The following is a 23,892-nucleotide window of genomic DNA, read 5'->3' on the forward strand; positions in this document are numbered from 1 at the left end:
ATCTTAAACGAAACTGCTGGCAGTTGTTGTGGCTAGCCTCAGGAGGGAAAGTATACATGTCTTTCCCTACCTGGATGACTGTCTTGTCCAAGCATGCTCACCAGACAGGGAATTGGCACATCTGTACTGCTCATGCTGGCTGTTGCACAGTTTGGGCTACTCCCCTGAACTTCAAAAAGTCAGTGTTTCACCATCTCAGTCCCTCTGATTTATCAGTGTTGTCCTGTGCACTTGCCTGTGCAGGGTCTTCCCTCCCAAGGCAAACATCCTCCAGATGGTTTGTCTTTCAATCCCAGAAGCTGATTCTGGCCTTGGTCTTCGTGTGCCTAATGGGTCCCATGGCTTCCTGCATTCTAGTGGTGCTGGAGGCCTTGTTAGACATTAGGTTGCATCAATGGCTTCTCTGCTGTAAGTGGCCTCAGTTCCAGGGCAACATGTCAGACCTTTTGTGAGTCTCCGCCCATGTTTAACAATACCTTGTATGGTGGTCCCTGCAAGACAACCGATTGAGAGGAGCATTGCTTCGTCAACCCTGGCCCCAGCTTATGGTCTGAGATAAATCCGGAAAAGGATGGGACACCCATCCGTTGGATCTGATGGGGAGCGGACTTTGGTCTCAGACAGAGGCCCAGGAGCGCATCTGTTTGCTGGAATTGCAGGCGATCAGGCTGGTTGCCTTTCTCCCTCTCAGTCTGGGGAAAGTGTGCACTGGTCTGTACGTAGAGCACAGTAGTCATACACTACTTCAACAAACTGGGTGGTGTTGGGTTGTTACCTCTGTGCAGAGATGCAATGCAACTGTGGTTCTGTGCTCTGGAGTGTTTCTGGTGGCCCATCTTGCTGGGATGGTCAAAGTCACAGCTAATGCCTTGAGCAGACAGAATTCTCCCCCACCCCCTCAATTGGGACCTCTGCCATGAAGTTCTGGATGGGAAATCTCTTTTTGAGGGACTCCTTAAGTGGATCTCTTTGCTTCCAGTTTGAACAGGAAGTTTAAGTTATTCTGCTCCAGGGAGTGTCCTTGCAACACAACTCTGGGGGATCGATTAATAGTAGAAAAACTTGAATCTCCTCTTTGTACCCTTCGATGCCTGTCATTTCTATAGTTTTCGGGTCCATGTTCATTTTGATTGCTCCGACTGGGCCCAGAGGACGTGGTACCTGGAACGTCTGGACACATCAATCTGCCCTCCATTGTGCCTTGTGGTGAGAGTTCACCTACTCTCCCTGTCAAGAGGGGCAGTTTTTCCTACTGAACCTCAGCAGCCAGACCTTTCATGCTTGGCTACTGAGATATAAGGAGTGGGATCTGTCAGACGATTTTCAGGATGTTCTTCTTAAAGCTCGGACACCAGCCACTAAATCCATTTATACCTGTAGGTGGCTTAATTTCACCGTTAATTTCACGGCTTGGAATCGGGTTAGGGATCCAGACTTTTTCACCTGTCCTACCTCCCCTGTTGATGATTTTCTTCTTTTGTTGGAGTAGATGGGCCTACGAAGTGGCACTGTGAAGGGATACCTTGCTCGTTTTTTGACTATAAAAGACTGCTGAGCAAGGCTCTCCCTCCACAATCACCACTGTTATGCAGCTTTTGCAGGGTTTGCATAACCAGTTTCCCCCACGCCAGTTTGTTGTTACCGCGTGTGACTTGAATTTGGTGTTGACTTTCCTAATTGGCACTCTGTGCCCCTATTAATGTTCTTTTAGGTTACTCACCCTGAAGATATTCCTTGTAGCCATCACTTCTGTGTGACAGGGGAGTGAGCTCTAGGCATTCATATTAAACCTTCCATACAGGATGATTTTCAAGGTGAGGGGAGCTTTGAGAGTAAGGCAGTCATTCCTTCCTAGTGTTGTTTCAGACTTCCATCTCTCTCAGAAGATCCATCTTCCTGTTTTTTTTTTCATCCACCTCACCCTTCCAAGGCATAGCAGTAAATCCATTGGTTGGACCCATGGGCGGAACATACATTAGAAATAACATTGCTGAGAGGTAAGTAATTTTTTTTTTATTTTTTTTTTTTCTCAAGTTAGTAGTCCAGTTGCTTGTCAAAGGGCTAAGTCCTTTCCGGGTCTTTCTGATCATTAACAGATAGCGTCCAAGTTCAAACTGTGCAAGAAGTTTACCACAGCGATTACTGGTCTTCGACTTAGCCCATTCATCAAGTATGACCACCAGTAGTCCTCATCCAGTCTTGAGAATTTTGAATAGAGGTGGCCGAAGTGGGTTTCTCTGTAGCCAGTGGTTCCCAGACAATGGAGAATCAGGTGTTTTAGGCTCTCCTTTGAGTCTTGGTTCAGACAGAAACGACAGGCGTCAGAAGCGGCTTTGCCTCGGGTTTTCAAGACCTCGTTGGTTTTTAAGATGTTCAGTCTTGCTCTCAAGAAGGTCGAGCGTAAGGTCTTGTTCGGAAACTTCAATAGATAGCTAATGGGCTCGTTTATTATTTGGGCAAAAGGCGGGAGATGGGCCGCAGATTTGTAGTTGAGTGCTTTCTGTTTGGTGTCGCACCAATCTGATTCTTTCAGTTTTTTTGCAGTTTTTTTCGGATTAGCCAGAAGCTTGTTCTCTGAGCTTCCTATTGATTTTAGGAGAGTTTGGTTTTTATCTCTCCAGGTTTTGAGCATTTTGTTTGAACCTTTCTCGATTTCTTCTTGAATCAGTGTGTAGATTTTCTCCCCGGATGATCTCACTTCTCTGTAGAACATCAAGCTGTTAAGGGATACTGTGCCTTTAAGTGAAGTAAGGCCAAGTTCTCTTCTTATCAGAGTTATTGGGGTAGAGATGGGCAGCCGGAGGACTTTTTTCCAAAGGGAACCCTCCAATTTCGGCCAAATTGAATCTGGAATGCGGAGCATAGCTGCCACGCCATAAGTAAGTGCTGGAACCGCTTTCATCCTGTATAAGTTGGTTGCCGTCTTGACTGAGAAGCGACCACATTTTTTGTCCATAATCAATTGATTTGTCAAGATTTTGTTTTTGTTGATCAGAAGGTCTAGAATTGGTTGCTCGTTCTTTTTGTTGCTAAACATGGTGCCCAGGTATCTAAAAGATTCCACCTCTTCGAGGCGGGTGTTATTGAAGAACCATGCCTCTGAAGCTTTTCGTTTGGCCTCCTTTGTCAGTCGCATCACTTTGGTTTTCAAGGCGTTACTTTCCAGGTCGTTAGTTTGCAGGCATTCATTCAAATTGTCCAGTTTTCGCTGTAGCCCAATCTTCGTTTGGTCAATTAGGATGATGATGTCTGCGTAAAGCAGCCTGCTGACCTTATCAGACCCTAAAGAGGGGGGGGGAAGCTTTTACGTTCCTTTTCAGCATGTTGGTAATCACCAGTGTAGGCGTTATAAAGTGCCGGTGCCAGAGGACATCCCTGCTTTACTCCACAAGTTGTACCGATTGAAGAGGAAAGTAGCCCTGTACCGTCAAGTCACACTCTCATAGATGTTTCAGAGTAAAGTTCTTTAATAGGTTCCAAAAAGGAGGGGGGACAGTTCCAGTTTGTGAGTTTTGTCCATAGCTTCTCTGTTTACTTTGTCGAATGCTTTGGACAAGTCGATGAAAGCCTGGCACAGGGGAGGCGCCCCTTCCTGGACTCTGGCCTTAAGGATGTTGATGGTGAATATGTTTGCCAGGGTGCTGAGAATTTTCCTGAAACCAGTTTGGAAATGGTCCCATCCTTCAGAAGAGGACACCCAGATTTTGAAGCTGTCAAGTAGGAAGGATCCAAAGAGTTTTCCGATGCTGTCAAGGAGTGCTATCGGGCGATAGTTGTTCGGATCGTCTCTGTCGCCTGACTTGTAAATTGGCACGACATTTGCTGTCTTCCACGACGCCGGGATGGATCTAGTTGCCGTGCATGATTCAAAGATTTCAGCTATAAGGATAGACCAGCTTGCCGGATTGGATTTTAAGTCCATATTTGACAGGCCGTCAGGGCCGGGTGCTCGAAGTAATTTGTTCTTCAGTGCTCACAGGAGGAATCTGGCATGAGTCACTATATAAAAATCTATACACAACTGCCCCTCTTAAAAATGTGGTATAGACCCCTGTGAGTGGGCATGATCCCATAGAACAATTTATTTGCCCATGAAGAGGGGCTTTCACACTTGCAATGTTGCATCCATCCAACATCTATCTCAGAAACGTTCCCCCCCCCGCACACTTAATGGCATTAGAGGGAAAGCCAGCTGCAATATCCTCAGTACCGATCAATTGAAAAATTCAGGTTCAAGGACCTAGCTCGCACCTCCCCGCGTATCATTGGAATTACTTTGTTCCAAAGCAAATATCTGAAACCTTAATAATCCACTTAACTCTCCATGGTATGTTATGTGGCATTGGTATGGCGCCTATTGCCATTGGTCTGGCTTCAAAACGCTGTGGGTGAACGCCCTTGGACGACAGAAGTCCAAGGTATGAGAAATTGATCAGAGGATTTTAGAATGTGTGTGTGTGTGTTCATTTTAGCCAGATCGAAGATAGGTGGGGCGGCTAAGTCCCTGCTAGCAACCCCTGGATATCTGATTAGTAGATGGGTGCTGTGATGGGCTGTCTTGAGAGTATGCGAGTCAAGGACATGGGCAGTATGTGCCCAGCTAGACCAAATTGTTTCGTTGAACTAAGCTGCATTCTAGTGGCAGAGGTGATGTGAAATATGAGTTTGAGTAGTGGGTCATTGCAGATGTTTGTGGGTGGCCGTGCTCCGGGTATCTTCCATTGAGATGGAGTGCGATACATACCAGTGAGACATGGCTGATATGTAGTTGCAGTGAGTAAATGCAGAGTGTAATCCTTTCTGTGTGTGTTTTGTACTGTCTTGTCTCCTCACGTGACTCATCGATGCCCACAGCTACCTTTCTTTTGGTGATACTTCACCCAGGAAGTGGACTAGGTCAGTTGAGATGCAGAAAGGAAGAGCCCGGTCTTGAGTGCATTCTGGAAGACGAGGTGATCCTCAATGCAATGGATGCCAAAAGGGATAGAGTTCCATATGGTGGGTTCTTGGGCAGAGAAGGACTCCCCCCCCCCCCCCGGACCGCTATTCTGTTGATTTGGCAGGTGGAATGACAAGGAGTGTTGTGCCTGATCTCAGGTTTCTGTTGGGCCTGTAGGGGTTAAGCTTGTGTTGTAGATATTCTGGGCATCTGTGGTGCATGGTATGGTGGGTGATGCACATAGCCTTGAAGCTGGACCGTCGCCCAATCGTGATCTAGTGAAGGACACAGAGGGCAGGTGTAATGTGTTCTCTGGGGCCTAGGGTGAGAAGGAGCCTTGTAGGAGTGGTTTGGACCCGTTGGAGTTTTCTAAGTTGAGATGCACAGACGCCCAGGGATAGGGTGTTCGTATAGTCTAGGGGAGAGAGGACGATAGCCGTGATTGCGGCAACTGTGTTGGAAGGTCAGGTAGGGGAACATGCATTTGAAAATGCATAGGTGTAGATAGCCGGATTCTGACATTAAGTTGGTGTGATGTGATGGTGTCAGATCGGAGTCCAAGGTTCATCACCGTGTTGGAGGTAGAGGGGGAGGGCATAGGAAGGGTGGCCAAGGGTGTATTTGGGGAAGAGGGTGGTCTTCCAGCAGATCGTTATTTCAGATTTTTGGGAGTTGAGAACAAGGTGGTTAGCTGCCATCCAGTGGTCGATTTCTGTGAGGCATGAAGCGAGGTCGGGGGAGGAGTTGGAGGGGTCCTTTGTGATCTTGAAGGTGATTTGGGTGTCATTTGCGAAGTTGTAACAAGACAGGCTGTGTGAGTGGATGATAGCAGGGGAGGGTGCTTAGGTAGAGGTTAAAGGGCAGAGGTGAGAAAGAGGCGCCCTTTGGTACTCTGTAGGTGATGAGGCACAGAGTCGAGGAGAAGGGAGGCAAACAAATATCTTGAGATGCATGGATAAGGGCCAAGCCTCTCTTCTGATGCTTCTGGACCTTACAGCTGTTTTTGACTTGGTGGATCATGCCACCTTAGTCACCAGGCTTCAGGACTGTGCTTCCTAAGGAAGCTGCGGGCTGGGATTTGTCCTTCCTGTCTGACAGGGTGGCTAGGGTGTACAGTGAGAAGGCGACTGCAGAGGGTTTTGTGATCCCCTGTGGGGTGACAGAGGGCTCATGTATATCACCAATCCTGTTTAACATCTTTACTATGCCTCCGTTTGATATGCTGTACTCGGAAGGAATAACACATGCAAACTGTGCTGATTACACTCAGTATTTATTTATTTTATTTATTTATCCTATTGCATTTGTTAGTACGCCCAAACCCGGAGGTATCACAGCGTAGGTTACAGTATTACGGCAGAACTTGCTGGTTACAGAACAGGAGAAGAGTACATGGAACAGTATACAATGGAATTGTGGTTACAGAGAAGTCAGATTAAGAATGAATAACCTTTACAGTTACAAAGATATAAAGGTGTATATACAATGCAATTGTGGTTACAATTGTGGCTACAATGGTATATAATGGAATTCTGGTTACAGAGACGTGAGATTAACAGTGTTGGAACAATAACAGTTACAGTTATGAGGGTAAAGTTACATCCGGAAAGAGTTAGATCAACCCTATGGAAGTGGCATATCAAGTGCAGGTAGGTTAGAATGTATTGAACAACCATGTTTTTAGGAGTTTGTTGAACTTGGTATAGGATGGCTCATTACTTAAGTTAGCTGGGAGTGAATTCCATAATCTGGGGGCTGATACAGGGAAGCTGGATACTCCTGTCTCTTCCCCCTCTCCGGCAATCACGCAGCTGATACCTTAACCATCAATACTGCCTATTTCCTCACAGATGTATGCTATATAATAGGTTGACATTGAACAACTCTAAAACTGAGATCATGGTCCTAGGCACTAGTCATTGGCTGCATAGGTTAGATCTGGAGTTCCAGTCCTTCAAGGTAGCAGACTGCTCCTTGAAATCTCTACCTAAGGTCAAGACCCTGGGCATCTTCTTGGATCTGGAATTGATTATGAAAGCCCACGTTGGCCTCTAAGTTTCTTTCTCCTCTTACTATCTGAGGCTTCTAGACCCGATTTGTCCATTTCCCAGCGATAACAGCTGTGATACTGTGGCTCGCGCCATCATTGGTTCTCGCCTGGAGTACTGTTCCAGTCTTCTGTAGGTACTGGGACAGGGTGAAATAAATAGTCTTCAGGACGTGCAGAATAATGTTGTCCGCATTGTCTGTCGCATGCATAAAACTGATCCATCTCCCTGGCCAGAAAACCCCTGCACTGGCTACCCATAGGAGAAATAATCACTTTTTGCACCTTGTGCGTTGCGCATGCCTGTCTATTTGGAAAGAGTCAGATCTGTCTCTAATCACTGTTAAGTTGGCTCCCAGCCAAAAGGGTCCTGAGATCCAATGACTCCAGTTTCCTGCTAACCCCTAATGCTAAGCTCTCCATAGTTCTGAAAGTGTGTTTCCTGATGGCAGCTTCATGACTCTGGAACTCTCTACCCTTGGATTTAAGGGCTTGTACATCCTTGGGGTTATTCAAACGTTGACTAAAAACATTCTTGTTTGAATGAATCTCCTCCCCTCCCTTGATCTGATTTATTTTCTACCTGTAAAAACCATTCTCGGATACTTTTCTATGTTACCTGGTGTATGTCTTGTCTGCACTGCTATGCCCATGGACCTTTGTTCCAGCGCGTTATAAATAAATTAAATTAAAATGTGTATTATTTGGGATCTGTTGGAGCGGAAGAAGTAGATCCACTTCAAAGCTGCATCCCTGATGCTGAGGGAGTGGAGTCTGCCCCTGAGGGTGCAGTGGCCAATGTTGTCGAAGGCCACTGAGAGGTCGAGAAGGATTAGTGTGGCACAACCTTCTGAGTACGAGGTTCTTTTGAGATCATCCCAGATTGGGGCTAGGCATGATTCATTTCCTCGTAGGTGCCTAAAGCTGAATTGGGCACGGTTGAGTAGAAGGTTAGTTTCTGTGAAAAGGCAAAGCTGGGTGTAGGCTGTTCAGTCGATTAGTTTGGCTATGAAACGGTTGTTTGAGATAAGTCTATAGTTGGGAGGTAGGAGGGGGTCAAGAGAGGGACTTTTGAGCAGGGGTTTCATGTGGGATGTCTTGAAATCTGCTGGGAAAGTGCCTGAAGTGAGAGATGTATGAATGATCGATATTGTTAAGCTGCCGGCGCAGGTTGAGGAAAAGATTTTTTTTCGAAGGCAAGGGGGGGGCGTTTTTAGGTAGTAGCTTTAGGAATTCAGGGTGGGGGATGGAAGGAGGAGAAGAGCGGGCGGTTGGCTAGCAGGTCTGAGATCCTGGACGTGGATGCAGTTGAGCGGGGCAGAAGTGATGCTATTTTACAGCCAATGGTGAGGTTTCTTTCCAGAGCTGTGTTGTGGAAGTTGTCAGAGAGAATTACAGAGTACTTGGGAGTGGGATGGGGAGGAGGAGGTGGAAAGAGCGGCCTTGAATTCTGAAATGATCTTGTGGTGTTCCTTGCAGGTGTTGGGGGCATTGGAGATTCTATTCCAGTTAAAGGGTTTTTGGGCCTTGCACATTTCTCCTTGATAGACTTTGATCTGTTGGGCATTAGAAGTTCTATTCTGAAGCAAAGAGCTTGCCCACCATCTGCGTTCCATTGTGTTTTTGGGTTTTGAGAGATTTGGGAGCTGGGGTGAACCATCTGGGAGAGGGGCCTTGTCCGTTGGATAACGGTCTGCTAGGGGTGTGCACGATGGCGAAGAGCTTCATAGTGCCATTGGTCAAATTGGCTGAGGGAGGGCTGACCCGACTGGATTGGGAGGGAGGGTAGAGAAGCAAGCAGGGAATCGGCCAAGTTCGGGGTTACTTTGACATTGCTCCAAAGAGGAGAGTAAGAGCTGGGTTGAGGGCTAGTCTGGGAGGATCACTAAAGTTACCCCACTACATTGTTTTAGTTTATCTCTGCATTGTAAATTTAATGACACTGACACGTGTCCCAAGTATCTTTTTTTCCTAAGAGATTGATTTATATCATTTAAAGGTTAATTAATTGCAAAAGAATATTTCTTGTATAGTAAGTGATAGAGGTTTATTTGATTTGTGCAGTATGGTTTCCAAAACATTTCCTTTTTTGCGGTTCCCTTTCAACCTCTAGCATTAGTGCAGATATTGCTTCTAGCGTAGTCATGCAAAGTGTTCCTTGGTCATAGAGCCGAGTGCTTGGAGAATGTTGTGTTACTACATAGACATCCCAAACTAGCACTGCATATTGTAGTTCATTGTTCATATGTCGTTTTATCTGTCCTGAAAAATGTAGACATGCTTTTTTTTTTTTAAAGGTGAGTAAATTCTTCATTGGGATCTTATACTCTCAAGCCATTGTATAATTAAAAGAAAGTTTATTCCACTCATCAATTATTCATGTCTTGCTTCCTTCAGATTTACAGCTGGACTTCTCGCTATCAGATGAGTTTTGCAAAAATCACTTCTTAGTCGGCCTGCTCCTGAGGGAGGTAGGCAGTGCGCTGCAAGAGTTCCGGGAAGTTCGACAGATTGCAATAAGTGTGCTCAAGAGTTTGATGATCAAGCACTCGTTTGATGATCGATATTCCTCCAAGGTATATTATTGAACATGCCAGTTGCATGCATTATATGGGGGTACTTGTTTTGAGATGGTTTTCAAGCGTTTGCTCTGGTTATTTTAATACCTAACCTGTTTGCTAAGCCCTTGTATGTCAGTACCCGCAACCTACTTTATGCATATATAATCTTTGACCTTGAAATTTAACAAAAATATGCTTTACTAGCAAGTACTGTGATGATTCACAGGATCTCGTCACTTCTCCCAAGGGTGAAGCCGTTCCCTGTGAGGCTAGGGAGGTGAATGAGCTACCCATAATTTAGATACTAGGTTCATTTAAGTTACTTCAGTTTAGTCAATAATGTCGGCAGAGGTCCTACTGACAACAGAAATAACTTGCTGACTAGATTAATGAAACCACTCTCCCTTGTCCCCTTATTTGACTGTTTTCTTCTTGCCACAATTCCCACGATCCCTCACTTGTCTCTTTTGGATGTTTTCAGCTCTGTTATTGCCTGACGGCTTGCAAAGGTTGTAGCAGGCAGATGCTTGTTAATGATGTACACAAATGCTTCATGTGATTGCTGGCTTACACACATTGCTAAGGAGGATTGTAAGCATTAATTTCAAAGGGCCTTCAACAGACCTTTATGCAAATGATTACAGAAGTAATGAATGCTGACAAGTAGATCCCTAATGCCTAATTGAACGATAGAGGTTAATGTGAAAAGAGTTGTGATTAGGAGACACTCCTGGATGAGAATTTAATTTCTGTTTCAATAAAGAGTAAACAAACCTGCCTTTCGATGGGGGAGCACTTTTTCATCTCCAGGTCAGATGATGCTTTGGAAAGGTTTGCAAATTCAATGGGCCTCATTACGAGTCCGGCGGTAACCGAGCCAGAAAAACCGGCAGGTTACCGCCGGACTCGTATTACCATTCCGTCTGTGATTCCCAAAATTACCGGGGCATTACGACCCCGGTGACCCGGGAAATCTGGAGGCGGAATTGTGTAAGTCCCCATTCCCATGGAGTCCCATAGGACTCCATGGGGATGGGGACAATGGAAACACTGGTTCCGTCTATGACGGAGCCAGTGTTTCCATTTCCGCCTGCAGGCGGGTGGTGTTAAACCCGCCAGGTCAGACCTGGCGGGAGTGACACCTCCCGCCTGCAGGACTCTTAATCAGCCGGTCCGGAAAGAACGGCGGTGGCGGTTTTACCACCACCATTCTTTCTGGACCGGCAGGGTCGTAATGAGGCCCATTGTCTTTGGGCCTGTTTGTCTCAATGAAAACCGCTCAAGTACTTTTAAGAGATTTTGGTTTTCACTGCACCCTTACCAGTCAAGACAGTAGCTGTTTTTACTCCCAGCAAAGGTCCCCAAAGGCAATTCACCTGGAACAGCTGCCTTGCCTTCATGACCTCCCACGCAGGAGCACCTTTATTGAGGGAGGCTTAATTCACAAAATGCTTTTGGAATGCAGGATAAGTTGTTTTCTGTTTTCAGGGAAGCAGATTACCTTGGACTAGTGTGTCTTGCCAATATTCTTTTTGAGTGCTCCCTCTCTTTTCTGGAGTAATCCTCCTCTTCCTTTTAGGGCATCAACCTTATTCAGGTGGTAGCTTGTAGAACTTGGCTAGGAACATGGTGTTTGTGTGACAAAATATATACAATGTTTTCAGATTTAATTCTACAATCACAACGCTCAACCCTATTACTCCTTGGCACTGCCACTCCCACTAGAGAATGATTTCAGGAAGTTCTGGAAAAGAAGACATTCACATCTTCCTTAAAGTCTATGGACCACAGCCTAATTAAGTAATCTGTCAAACGCACACTTCTGCAATACTGCTCCTCTCCCAGTCTTTCTCAGAATGTGCTATTAAGCAGCCAACAAGCATTGTGGTACATAAACAAATCAAAAGTCCTGCTACTTGAGCTGAGTCTTTCTTGATTCGCAATAAAGGGAGTCCATTGTTACGAATCACACCAGTGCACATGGCAAAAGGAACTTCAAGTAATACCCCTATTATTTATAGTGTTTGCAGCGCGTTGGTCCCACAACGTTCTGGCTGTCTCCTGTAACACGACTCAAGAGACCACAGACTTTTTGTAAGCTCTCCCCTCCATGTTACAAAGGAACAATAAGATATGCTGGATAACAAGATAGTGCTAAAAGCTAAAAAGAAAGAGGAAGTCCAGAACCCATATGAAGCAAGCACACAGAGCCTATTGCAGCCCACTGTGCCTATTGCAGCCCACTGTGCCTATCTTGAACTTGCCTATTGCAGCCCACTGTGCCTATTGCAGCCTACGGTGCCTGTCCTGCCTACTTTGATCTAGCCTGCTCTCCCTAACCCGAGCTAGCCCTTTGCGCCCAGCCAACTGTGCCTAACTGCACTCCTGGACCCAGGCAGTGTGTTCATGGCATACCTTTACTTAACCACTCACCTTAACGGCAACTCTGCAACTCTCTCCCTACTCCTCCCCTACAACACTACCCTCCTCCCTTCAAATCCACTACCCCATTCACCCCCACCTCAACATCTCATACACTCTACAACCATGGGGTATGTCGATTCTAAATAAATCAACCAGCCACATTGCGCCTTTAGCCCTGTAGAATGGATCTGCCAATTTGCTGCTCCTCCCACACTCTGGCATCCTTGCCCAGTGAAGGACAGAAACCTTAGACTCGGCGCACGGTTCCTACCCCCCAGATCTCCTATCGAAAAACACCCACTTCATTCCTATCATAACCAGGCTCAAGCTAGCGCTTCACAAATCTTGGACAACACCCGAAAAGCCCCTATCGGCAAAATTGAACACCCCCTGATCAAAGGTGCTCTCGTCAATGCCCGCTCACTGGTCGCCCATGCGCTAGACATCGCAGACCTCATTCGCGAACAACCTGCATTTCCTGGCTAGCACGGAAACCTGGCTAAATCAGGCAGCAGGCCCATCTCTCTCTCTCGCCATCCCAGACGGCTACTCAATACCAAGGAACGACAGGGACTCTGGCAAAGGAGGAGGAGTAGCCTTTATTGCCAAAACGTCTTTTGGCCTTAGAATGAACCCTCCATCCAGCTTCCGGTCCGCTGAACTTCTGTCTGCTAAATTCCAACTTTCTGCCACACAAACAATCCTTGTGCACCTCATATGCAGACCCCCAGGCCCCTTCGCCTCCTTCGAGGAAGAGATATCGAGCCTCTTGACCACTAATATCAAAATAGGCTCTCAAATCATCTTACTAGGAGACCTCAACCTGGGCCTCGGCGATCCGAACGACGCAAATGCACTCTCCCTGGAAAAACACCATCTCACAACTAGGGTTGAAGCTTAGGATCACAGCCCCAACACACAACAAAGGCAGAACCTTGGACTGGTTAGCTGATCACAACTGTTCCACAGCCAGCCTTAAACATGAGCCAATCACATGGTCAGACCATCACGCCATCTCCTTCTCCATCCAAGGGAGGTTGCATCCAAACACCCCCCCAGCTACTATCCCACAAACCTTAACCAGGAACAACCACAACATCCTTACTCCCACCAACTACGCCAACCTAGATGCGGATAAACTTGCTGATCTCAGTAATAAAACACTCAAATCAGCAGGAGATCTCATCGCCCCAATCAAACTCACTAAAGCTAAACCAGCAGCTCACCTGAACAAATGGTTCACCCCTGAACTTAAAATCCTCCGGAACGCCAAACGAGCGGCAGAAACTACCTGGAGAAAAATACCCAACCAGGCTAACAAAACACTACTCACGATAGCAGCCACCACTTACAAAACCTCTATCCTCTGGGCCAAAAAAGAGACCTATGACCACAGAATTGAGAACGCCAGATCTAAAACAAAAGAGCTCTTTGCCATTCTTAGGGAACTTGAGTCACCCTCCACACCCCCAGAAACCTGTGTGAAAGATGCAGACTGGTGTGATAGAATCCAAAACGCATTCGCAGACAAAATTGCCATGTTTCAATCCAGGATTGAACAGAAAAAGCTCAGCCTAGCAAAAAAAATAAAAACCTTCATCACCACCTACCGCCAAAACTCCAACATGCCCCTCCTTCTCCTTTACCCCGGTGTCCACAAAAGAAGTGGAAAACATCATCAAAGGCCTCAAGCCTTCCAGATGCCAAGGGGACTCCTGCCCAGCTCCCATTATCCAGGAAGGTGCCAACAACCTGGCCCCTTTCATAACAACCCTAATCAACGCCTCCTTCAAAACAAGCTCAGTCCCTGGCAGCCTCAAAGAGGCTTGGGTCATGCCCCTTCTAAAAAAAAACCTAACCTAGACCCCAATAACCCAACCAACTACAGTCCAATCACCACCGTTCCCTACATCCTAAAGATCTTAGACAGACTGGCCTACCTGCAAATCCAGAAGCATCTGGAAGAGAACAACCTCCTGGGCCTTAGACAATCTGGCTTCAGACCCAGGCACGGAACAGAGACAGCCCTCCTGGACTTAAAAATCCAGATGGACGAGGCAAAGGATAAGGGCAATTTAGCCATTCTCCTGCTCCTTGACTTCTCGGCAGCCTTTGACCCAGTCGACCATCAGATCCTCACGGAATATCTGACTGCCTCAGCTGCGCTCTCTAACCAGGCGACTGCCTGGGTCCAATCCTTCCTGGCTGACCGAACCACCCGGGTCTTTTCTCCGGGGCCTTCAGCCCACCCCATCCCCGTGCACTGCTGTGTACCATAATGCTTGTGCGTCTCGCAGACCTTATACAATATCTTCACAAAGCTATTTTTCGACCGCCTTGATAACCTCAGTGTCACATACACTAATTATGCTGATGATACCCAGGTTCTCATCACACTATCAGGCTGCTATGAGAAGGACTCCACACAGATTAACAACCTCTACCTGGAGATCCAAGCCTGGATGGCAGAACACGGCTTATGCTTCAACGACAAGAAAACTGAGCCCCTTCTTGTCGGCTCCCAACCACGGCTAAACAAACTGGACCCCTTTTACGCTTCTATCAACATAGAGGGTAACCGAATCACTGTGGCCAAAATAATTAAAACGCTTGGGGTCTATCTAGATTCCACACTATCGCTCAAAAAACAGGCCACAGCCTCCGCCACAGCTTATACAAATAAGCTCATCAATGCCTGCAAACCCTTCCTCTCACCCTCCAGCTGCATCACACTAGCCAGAGCGCTAGTGCTCTCAAAAATTGACTACTTCAACACCCTCTTTCTCGGCTCCTCAGAACGCAATTTAAACAAACTGCAGGTGCTTCAGAACAACGCCCTCAGAGCCGCTTTGAGTATCCTTCGACACTCGAACATCTTTAGCTTCAGACAGAATCTCCCTCAGATCCCTCGTCATCGTCCACAAATGCCTCTCCAATGACACCCCCAAATACCTGGCAGACAAGTTCTTCAAACACGCCTCTTCCAGACCAACCAGAACGCTGTACTCACACTGCCTCTCCATCCCCAAATTCTCCCTGAAAAAAGCAGGCGGATCCAGCTTCCCGGTCCTAGCAGCTAAACAATGGAACGCTATACCGCTGAACCTCAGAGCAGAACCTTCCTTCTGGACCTTCAGAGCAAAAACAAAGGGCTGGCTCGCCCACAGGAATTCCACCACCGTCTGACACAATTATTAATGTACTCGTTCCTTCGTCAACCACCATGTAACCCGGTCAACTGCACTTACTGTTATTACTGTCATGTAACCTCCTCCAAGTCTCTGGCGCCCAGTTACCTAAGGGTTCGGCGCGCGGTATAAATAAAGAAACTAAACTAAACTAAAGAAGGCTGCTGTTCTTTGAAAGGAGCATCCATTGGGGTACATGGCCCTTTTTCTGGATCATACTCACTGTTTGCTACTTCAGTGGATTGCTTTTCTCATCAGCTAGATATCCCTTTCAGCGTCAGCTAATCGGAAAACATTTCGACAGGGGTCTTAGTGCATCGACTCGGCTGTCGATTCGTCTTCACTAGATGCGCCAGTCGTCGACTCCGGACGTGACAAGGGGCCGCCGTACATGTACTGCATAACTATGCACCATAGATCAGTTTCTTTTTTCCGAGCACTCATCACGCTGCTCAAGGAACAGCTCTTAGCACTGTTACTCTTATTCATTCGTTTGTTACTCTTATTCATTCTAATTCAAATTTTCGTTTGAGTATTCGACATTTATTTTATTGCGATGTCCACTCCGAAACCATTGGGCTTCCAAAGATGTAATTCCAAAATGTCTTTGAACGACCCACAAAGTGTTTGCGTTTGGTGCCCGACCACGTGAACGAGGACTGTGGGTCATGTCAAAAGATTAACCCTACATCTTTGAGGGAGCGGGCCGCTAAATTGAAGGTGAGACATCTGATGTCGAAGGAGCCGGCTCGATCCGGCACAATGTCGTCTGACAACGAGAGTGAAGACCCCAACTGGAAGAAAGAGAACGTCCAAAAAAATGTTGCACTCCAGGAGTCATTCCTCATTGTCCTATTCCCACAAAAAGAAACGTTGAAATCGTCGGCACGACTCTGATTCGTCCGAGGAAAGTGGTAAGTCCCTCTCTGGCAAAGGTACTACCAGGGCCGAGGAAACCTTTAAAGAACAGATGCTCGAAATAATGAAGGCAGTGGCTGCGTGTACGAGGCAACTCTCGAAGCAGAAAACTTTGTCAGTCCCAGTGAAGCACGGTCCGTCCTGCGACAAGGAGACTGTCGGGTATCAAAGCCCTGACGCTGACCATCGATTTATCAACAATGCCTTCGAAACTGCTTGCGGTGACGGTGTGCTTGACGCCACCCTCTCTGAAACTGTTGAAGTCAAAAACAGCACAAACTATGAAAAAGTAATTTGTTCCTGAGTCAAGAATCTCATTCTTCGACACTATGCACTCCATATTTGGAGATGATGGGAACGACTTTGGGCCGATGCCAGGTTCTTCCGGTGGCACAGAGATTTACGCTGATTAAGCAGATCTCCCTGCACTGGCAGGAGATTTACAAGATGCCAGCAGTTGGGACACCTCACGAGAGCTCGAAACACAGCAGGCTCACCCCTATGACAATGCCAATTCCTCGTAAAGACAAACTGTGGAGAAGGTGGTCAACGACCTGATCCGCTCTGGCCCAGCTAACCCAATTTCAGCTTACGAGCTCACTGACAGCCTCGATGTGATCCCACCGACAGAAAGGGCTATGCCATTTAACTTGGCAATTGCTGATCCGATCGCCACACTTTGGCAAATAACCTGTTCTGTTCCCCGGGTGAATTCAGAGTTTGCAAAAAAGTACAAACGGGCAAGATGGGTGGACCCCACATATCCACCCATCCAAAACCAGAAGGATTAGTAGTCCACGCAAACAGTCTGCACTAGGTCTTCTACGTCCACCTCTTATTTGCCAGTGGACAGTGTGATGAATCCTGCAGAGTCATCACTGAACCCCAGCCTAAGATTTCCTCCAATGTGGCCAGCGGAAGACAGACGCTACCCGATCCTAACCCTGGGGGTGGTATCCTGAGTGAGGATCACATGGGAGGAGATGGCTGTCGGGGGAAGTTTTGACTCCTTTGGGAGAGACGCTAAATCAATCCTCTTGTGAGGATGAGAATCCTATAATCCCAAAATATTTAATGGCATGCTGTCATTGCAAAAGTCCCTCTCATGAGGAAATCATAAGAACCTTTTGTGACATGTTACCTAGGCAGAATAAGTTATATATCTTGGAAGTTCCTAAATTAAATGTGACATCCTCTAATGGCCATGATTCTGTCTTTGGTAGAAATATTAACCATAATGTTAAGTCACCCATCCCTCATGTAACATCTCCTAACTCTGATCACATCCAGTTCAACAATGAAATAGAAATTAGTATACATAAAACTTAACTCCATCATGGCCTTCAAGGTCCATAATGCCTATGGTACTGGTACGAGGAAGAAGGACAAAGAGTCAATGAGGATCAAAAGTGCCAATGAAGAGAATATGCGGTCTAGTTGTTTGAAGGCAAGGCACCTGAGCGGGACATTTAAACTTGCACATGAACCACAGCTGTATGAAAGAGCAAGGGACTGAGCAGCAGAAACAGCAGTAGTCCGGGAGGATACTGAAGTGGTTGAAGCTGCAAGTGAAACTGGAAGAGATTTCACCCTCCTAAGCTGTGTCTTGGGGCTAGATCGTGTACGGACCAGCTGGTGTGCACAAAGGCGAGGAAACAGACGTGACGGTGTCTACGAGGAGGACAGGAGATCGGAAAAGGTGAGACACTGAAGAGAAAAACAGCTGTGCAGTGCAACACATGAAAACGCTGAAGCTGCCAACAGTAACCAGTGAGCCTCAGAAGAACTACAGGGCACTGGTGCACTTTGTAGTGTTTACCGCTCCCGCAATTAAGTCACAGTGATACCGAGAATGAAGTGAAATAAGTAGGGGGGTGTAAAGAACGAAGGGGGGGGTCTGTACTTCCGCTCTCTATTTGGTAGAGGAGAGACACAGAGACCCCTGCCAAGATTCTCTATTGTGGTAGCAATGGACGAGCAATCAAGGCCTAGCTTCTCAGGAGGTGATGCAAGCTGGTTCTTAAGTACAGTGTAGTCCCCAAGCACCCACAAAGGAATGTCCACACACTGTATGGGTTAAAAACACAGTCTTTATATAATTAATATTCAAGGTCATATACACGATAACTCACTTTGTACTCTGAAAATCAACAATGGCAAATATGTACAATTCTAAAGTGGTACCACTAACGTTATCAGATCTCATTAAAGTGCATACTGTCAGAATGACACACAGATCAAAATAAAGAGGAAACCAGCAGTAGAGAGCGGAAGGAAAGCAAGATGGTTGAGCAATTGGCACACTACTGGTAACTACTGTGTGGAGATCCCCCCCACCTGGGCCACCTGCAGAAGAAAGATACAAGCCCAGTCCATATATTGTTCACACTAGACTTTCCAATAGTTCTGCAACCCCAAAGTACCTTGGCGTTGTAGTGTTCCGCGTCGGGGAATCGACGGCCCTTCTTGAGTGTCCTCCCTTTCAGGCAGGAGAACAGGTCGAGCTACGATGGTGAAGTGGCCGCGTTGTCCCTAGCGGTGCTCGTTGACTGGGAAGCGTAAACGTCCTGCAAGGAAGTGGCGTGCGGGGCACCTCGGTGTCGATAGTTCTGGACCGCAAAGAGTTGAAGAACTGTGGCCCAGCAAGGGTGTCGAGACGTCGGCGTCTCTGTGGTCTTTGGGTGGAGGGAAACCCACCGCTGGATGCTCCTCGGCGTGTAGACGGTCAGGCCTTCTCCAGCAGGATACAGTAGCGACGATGCGGACGAGAGCGTCCTTGGATCAATGAAGTGCTTAGGCAATGGGAGCACGACGGCTCCAGTCGGCAATGGCGGTCGGCGACAGTGGCGGACAACAGTCCGAGTGCTTCTCCTTGGAGTTCCGCAGCAATCCCCGTATCGGGTCAGCAGCCTGTCGAAGGTCTGTCTACCAGGGAGCTTAGGCATAGATCAGCTGTGCACGATGGTCCCTCGCAGCTCGGAAAGAGGGCGCCTTACCAGGTCCTCTCTGGGTCAGTCCTTGAGGCACAACAGCTTTCAGATTGCGAAGGAGAGCAACACCAATTCTTCTCGTCCAGCAGGGCTCAAGGTTAAGCTTCAGTTACTCCAGTTACTCGTCGTAGTGGACTTCAGCTTCCGAACATGATTCCTAGCAGTGAGAGGTCCCCAGATATACTGTTGATCTCCCATTCATTCCGCTGGGTCACACTCAAGCATCCAATGATGACTACGGTCATTCATGCAGGCAGGCAGCCAATCAGGCACACAGTGCATTCAGGCCATTCATTTCTCTCCAGACACTCACAACAAGTTGTGTATTGGGACAAGTACCGAGCTATTCAAAACTCCAAGCTGCATTCATACCGGTTTCAGGCAGGGCTGTCTCAGTCATTGTATCAAACACCAGATACTAGACACCCACAACATAGAATGCATATTTGTGTCAAACTCCATTCACTCATGTCCCACCCACAGGTGTACCCACAACATACAGTCGTTGAGAAGGCTCCAGCCAGTCTGGTCACCACTTCCCCACACTACCATATAAGGAACTTCCACCCAACAGCCAGTCAGGGGGAAGGGACAGAGGCAGGGCTTCCCGGGACTTCGGGAAGATGAAGGTAACAGGTGATGGAAGGCAAGAGGCCATGGGGGCCATTTTGTCTCCATCCGGAATCTACCGATTCCAATGACAGGGTCTGGGCATCCCAAAATGGAGGCCGCTCAGGGCACCAGTCATTTCGGCCCGGAGCTGCCACCAGCCCGTACCCTGCTCTGTGGGTCACACACAGGTGCCCAGAAACATACACTAGGGGCACAGGTTTGTACCCCTACCCATGGGTTCCATAACGGTATCCCACGGGTCTGTTCACCAAACCAAAAGAGAGTTGCACTGCCAGGAGTCCCACATGAACTTCTGTGTGGAAAACATGACAGAACACACGATAAAAAGCAGTAAAGGATAAGGATACTGAGGCCCTGTCCCTCCGTTGCATTTCCAGCATCATAGGGGAGGCAAAGAGCGTTAAATGAATGCCTAATTAAACCCCTTTATTGGCAAAATATAAGAAGCAAAAAGGACCCAATTCTCCATTCATGAAATGTCACCTTGGGGAAACCTGTAATCCGCATAGGGTCAGATACTTCTTGGACACTAGATCATCTTTCTTTAGTTTTAGTTTGCTAGGTAGAGACATCCTTGTTAGGATGGGTAAAGAAAGGCATGCCTTTGTCCGTCGTGCATTAATGACAGAGAGTAAAATAAAATGACAGCTTAGCTAAGAAAGTTTTCTCAGCTTGCAGTATGGCTCTCAAGGCAACCACGCTTCCTATGCATTCGCCTAAAACACAGATGCCCTCTGCGGGGCGATTCAAGAAGCGGCAGAGCACATCCTACAGGGGGAAATGCAGGAGAGTGGTTTCTCTACTTGGTGGATGATGGCGAAGAGGTATCCCGCCAGGCTCTGCAATCTGGTATGAATATAGAAAATTGTGTTGGTAGGGCGATGGAGTCGGCAACAGCGATACGTAGGCAAGCCTACTTGCACAGCTCAGGTTTTGCCCCTAATGTACAGAACAAGCTTTTGGACAATTGCCTTTGATGGCAAACATCTCGTCAGTCCCAAGGACGATGAATCCTTGGAAAGATTTAAACAGTCCAAGCTGGCTGTGAAGTCCCTGGGCCTGGCTGTTCAGCAACCAGAAAAACCTTCCTTCAGCTTTGCCTCCTGGGGTAGAGGCTACCAGCGATTTGCCTTGTTCGGAAGGAAGAATTAGCCCACGCAACCTAACAAGGGCAGAGGTGTTTCCTGCGCTCCGGTAGAGGCAGGGAAGCCTGTTAGGGGCCATTTGGAGTTCTCCACCACGTTTCCCCGGTTGGTGGGCAGATTGGAGGGCACGTGACACAGTGGCGAGAGATATCAGATGCCTGGGCACTGCAGCTCATCCATTTGGGGTTACTGTCTGCCTTTCTTGTGGAGGCTACCAGACCGACCACCCCCTGCCCCTTAGTAACCCTAACAGGTACACCAGGAAGAACTGAGGGCTCCATTATTGAAGGGTGCCATGGAAGAGGTAGCTCTAGAGCAGACTGGATCGGGCTGGTATTCCCGGTATTTCCTGGCACCCAAGAAGGGTGGACGACTGTGTCCCATTTTGGATGTCAGGGCCTAGAACAAGTACCTGAGGAAGGACAAGTTCAAGATGTGATACTCAGAGAGATTCTTCTGGCTCTTCAGTCTCAGGATTGCTTGGTGGTGTTGGATCTTCAGGATGCATAGTTCTATGTGCATATTCACACCCAGCACAGGAGTTCGAGATTTTTCATGGGGGACATTCACTACCAGTTTAAGGTGCTCCCTTTGGGTTGAACTCGCTGAGGAGATCCAGCGTTCATGTGTTTCCATATTTGGACGACTGATGCAAGTGTTGTCACATCTCGAGGACACTTGCTCGCTACTGCACAAGCTGGGCTTCTCCCTGAATCTTCAGAAGTCTCACACAGGCTCCAGTTTATCAGAGTAGAACTATGCATAAAGCCTTAAATTCGATCCGTTTTGCGACAGGAAGCCAAGGAAAAGCACCGGAGAAATGTGAGGACGGTAAGGGGTGCTAGTTGCAACAGAAGCAGCCAGAATTTGAAGAATCTGCAGGTGGTGAATGAGGTTAAACCAGGAAAGGAGAATTGCAATAGTCGATGCTATTAGATAAGGGAGGCAACGACAAGAGCAAGAAGATGTGAAGGAAGAAAGGGTAAACCTTACAGAGGACCTTTAAATGGAAATGGCCAACCTGACAAATAGTGCTGACCTTGGGCTCTGTAGAAAGAGAGGCAAAAATCTTAAAGTCCAAATCTTTAACAGATACTGATGTAGGAATGGGACCCAGAACAGAAGGCCAAAAATGAGGAGTCCACAAAGAGGAGGAGGAAGGGGGACCCACTACCAGTACCTCCCTCTTGTCTCTGTTCATCTTAAGCCAATTGTTGCTCATCCAACATCCCACAGCCTCTAGACACGCCCTAAACTGAGATGACGTATCAGGATGGGTGAGATTGAACTGTACAATAATCTGTGTGTCATCAGCATTCAGCATAGGAATAACCGTGGGGTCTGTGGGAGTGGATGAGTCGAACAAGAGGCTGAATGTAGATGTTAAATAGAATAGGCGAAATGGCGGAGCCCTGGGGGACCCCACAAGAAAGAAAGAGAGCTATAGCGAGAACGAAAAGGAGGAGGAGAAAGAGATCGGCCCTTATCAGTCAGGACAGGGGCAAACCAACACAGCACCGGTCCAGAGAGTCCCGCCGAAGCCAGGCGATCCATCGAGAGGTAGTGGTTGACTGTGTCTAAAGCAGCAGAGAGCTCTAATAAAGTCGGTGGTCCCACTCCTCCTGGTCAATCAACCAGGTAAGATCATCCATAACCAAAACCAGGACGCTCTCTGTGCCCCGGCCGTGGCGAAATCCCGAATGAAAGGGTTAAAAAAAAGTTAGTGGTTTCCAAGAAGGAGCTAAGAAGTGGAGAAATCAAAGATTCTAAAAGCTTCATAAGAAAAGGAAGGAGCGAGATTGGACAGAAATTAGCCGGGATAGCAGGGTCAAAAGAGGGTTTTTTCAGGAGGGGAATAACAAGAGCTTGCTTCAACTCTGCAGGGATAGAGCCAGACTAACATGAAGAATTCACTGCCTGAGCCACCCAAATGGCAACATCCAGCAAAAAATCCTCAAGGACACCTAAGGGAATGGGATCAGGGGTGAGGGGGCAGATATAAGACCTTTGGTAGCAGCTAATATATCAAATAGTATATGTGTCCAAAACTGATGAACACTCCCGTCCCATGCCCACCTGTTAAACTGCAAAAGCTTGTGTCAAAATTTTAATAGCATTCATAGATTGTAGTTTAAAGAAAGCTTTATAAGAGAATTCAACGTTTAATTTACTAATACTGCTAATAAAACAGTCCAAGTTTTACATAAATCGGTACATATATTAGTGCATACAAGTTTAGCATGAAACATCATTGTGATCAAAATACATTTCAGAATTAGCAATCATAAAAAATAAAAAATGAGCTTTACGCATTTCGAGATAATAATTTCTTCTTCAGGAGCTAGGAGTCGAGTCTTCAGATTTCTACCGCGGTTTTCTATAAATCAGAATTAGAAAGAAAATATCCAAGGAAAATGGCAGAAACCTCAGTCTTATAATGGTGTGAATTATAGATATCTCCATTGTCATGGGTGTTTTGATACTTCACCTAATAATGTTGAGAAACTGTGGTTCTAGCTGTGCAAAACTATCTGTGCAGCCGCGGTATAGTATTGCAGTGGGTGTACTGTAGGTGACCTTCTGATCTGCCATATCTGTAAAAATCTAATGATTTACCTGTGAGTATTTCTCGAGTTGAGAGTAGCTGATGTCGGCGTTGTGGTGCTAGGTATATTCATTTTATGATATCCTGGGGAGGTAGAACCTATTTATGCGTCAACCTAAGTAAAAGATGGGGCTTGTTCAGTGCACGAGTAAGTTTTAATGTTAAAATATCTGAAAAGTAGCATTTGCTGTACTTACAGATTTGCGTGGCATCAAGGCATTAGTTGTATGTTGAGTTTCAGGCTGAACATGGCTGTGACTTGGCCCGTGTCATGGCGCTGTTTACATTACTATTAGGGATGATGGGATCATTAAGAATATATCTAACGATTTCTCGGGTTACAGAAGGAGTAAAACAGCTATCAAGACATACAATGTGTGATTATTGCATTCAGCGGTCTCTGGGACGGCTCTGACAGTAACCAGCATTCAAGCGCGAGCGT

The 23,892-nt window shown here is 46.9% G+C and overlaps 1 protein-coding gene across 9 annotated transcripts in view; it reads left to right on the top strand.

Moving 5' to 3' along the window:
* Nucleotides 1–23,892, top strand: part of DOCK9 (dedicator of cytokinesis 9) — a 2,709,375-nt gene that overhangs the window by 1,727,556 nt on the left and 957,927 nt on the right. For all 9 annotated transcript variants that reach the window (XM_069639825.1, XM_069639823.1, XM_069639827.1 and 6 more), the window contains one exon: nt 9,384–9,562. In XM_069639825.1, the coding sequence (XP_069495926.1) occupies nt 9,384–9,562 (179 nt within the window). The remainder of the gene's footprint in view (nt 1–9,383; nt 9,563–23,892) is intronic.

This window comes from Ambystoma mexicanum, chromosome 7q (genome assembly GCF_040938575.1).
Source record: "Ambystoma mexicanum isolate Mex_15411 chromosome 7q, UKY_AmexF1_1, whole genome shotgun sequence".
NCBI lineage: Eukaryota > Metazoa > Chordata > Amphibia > Caudata > Ambystomatidae > Ambystoma > Ambystoma mexicanum.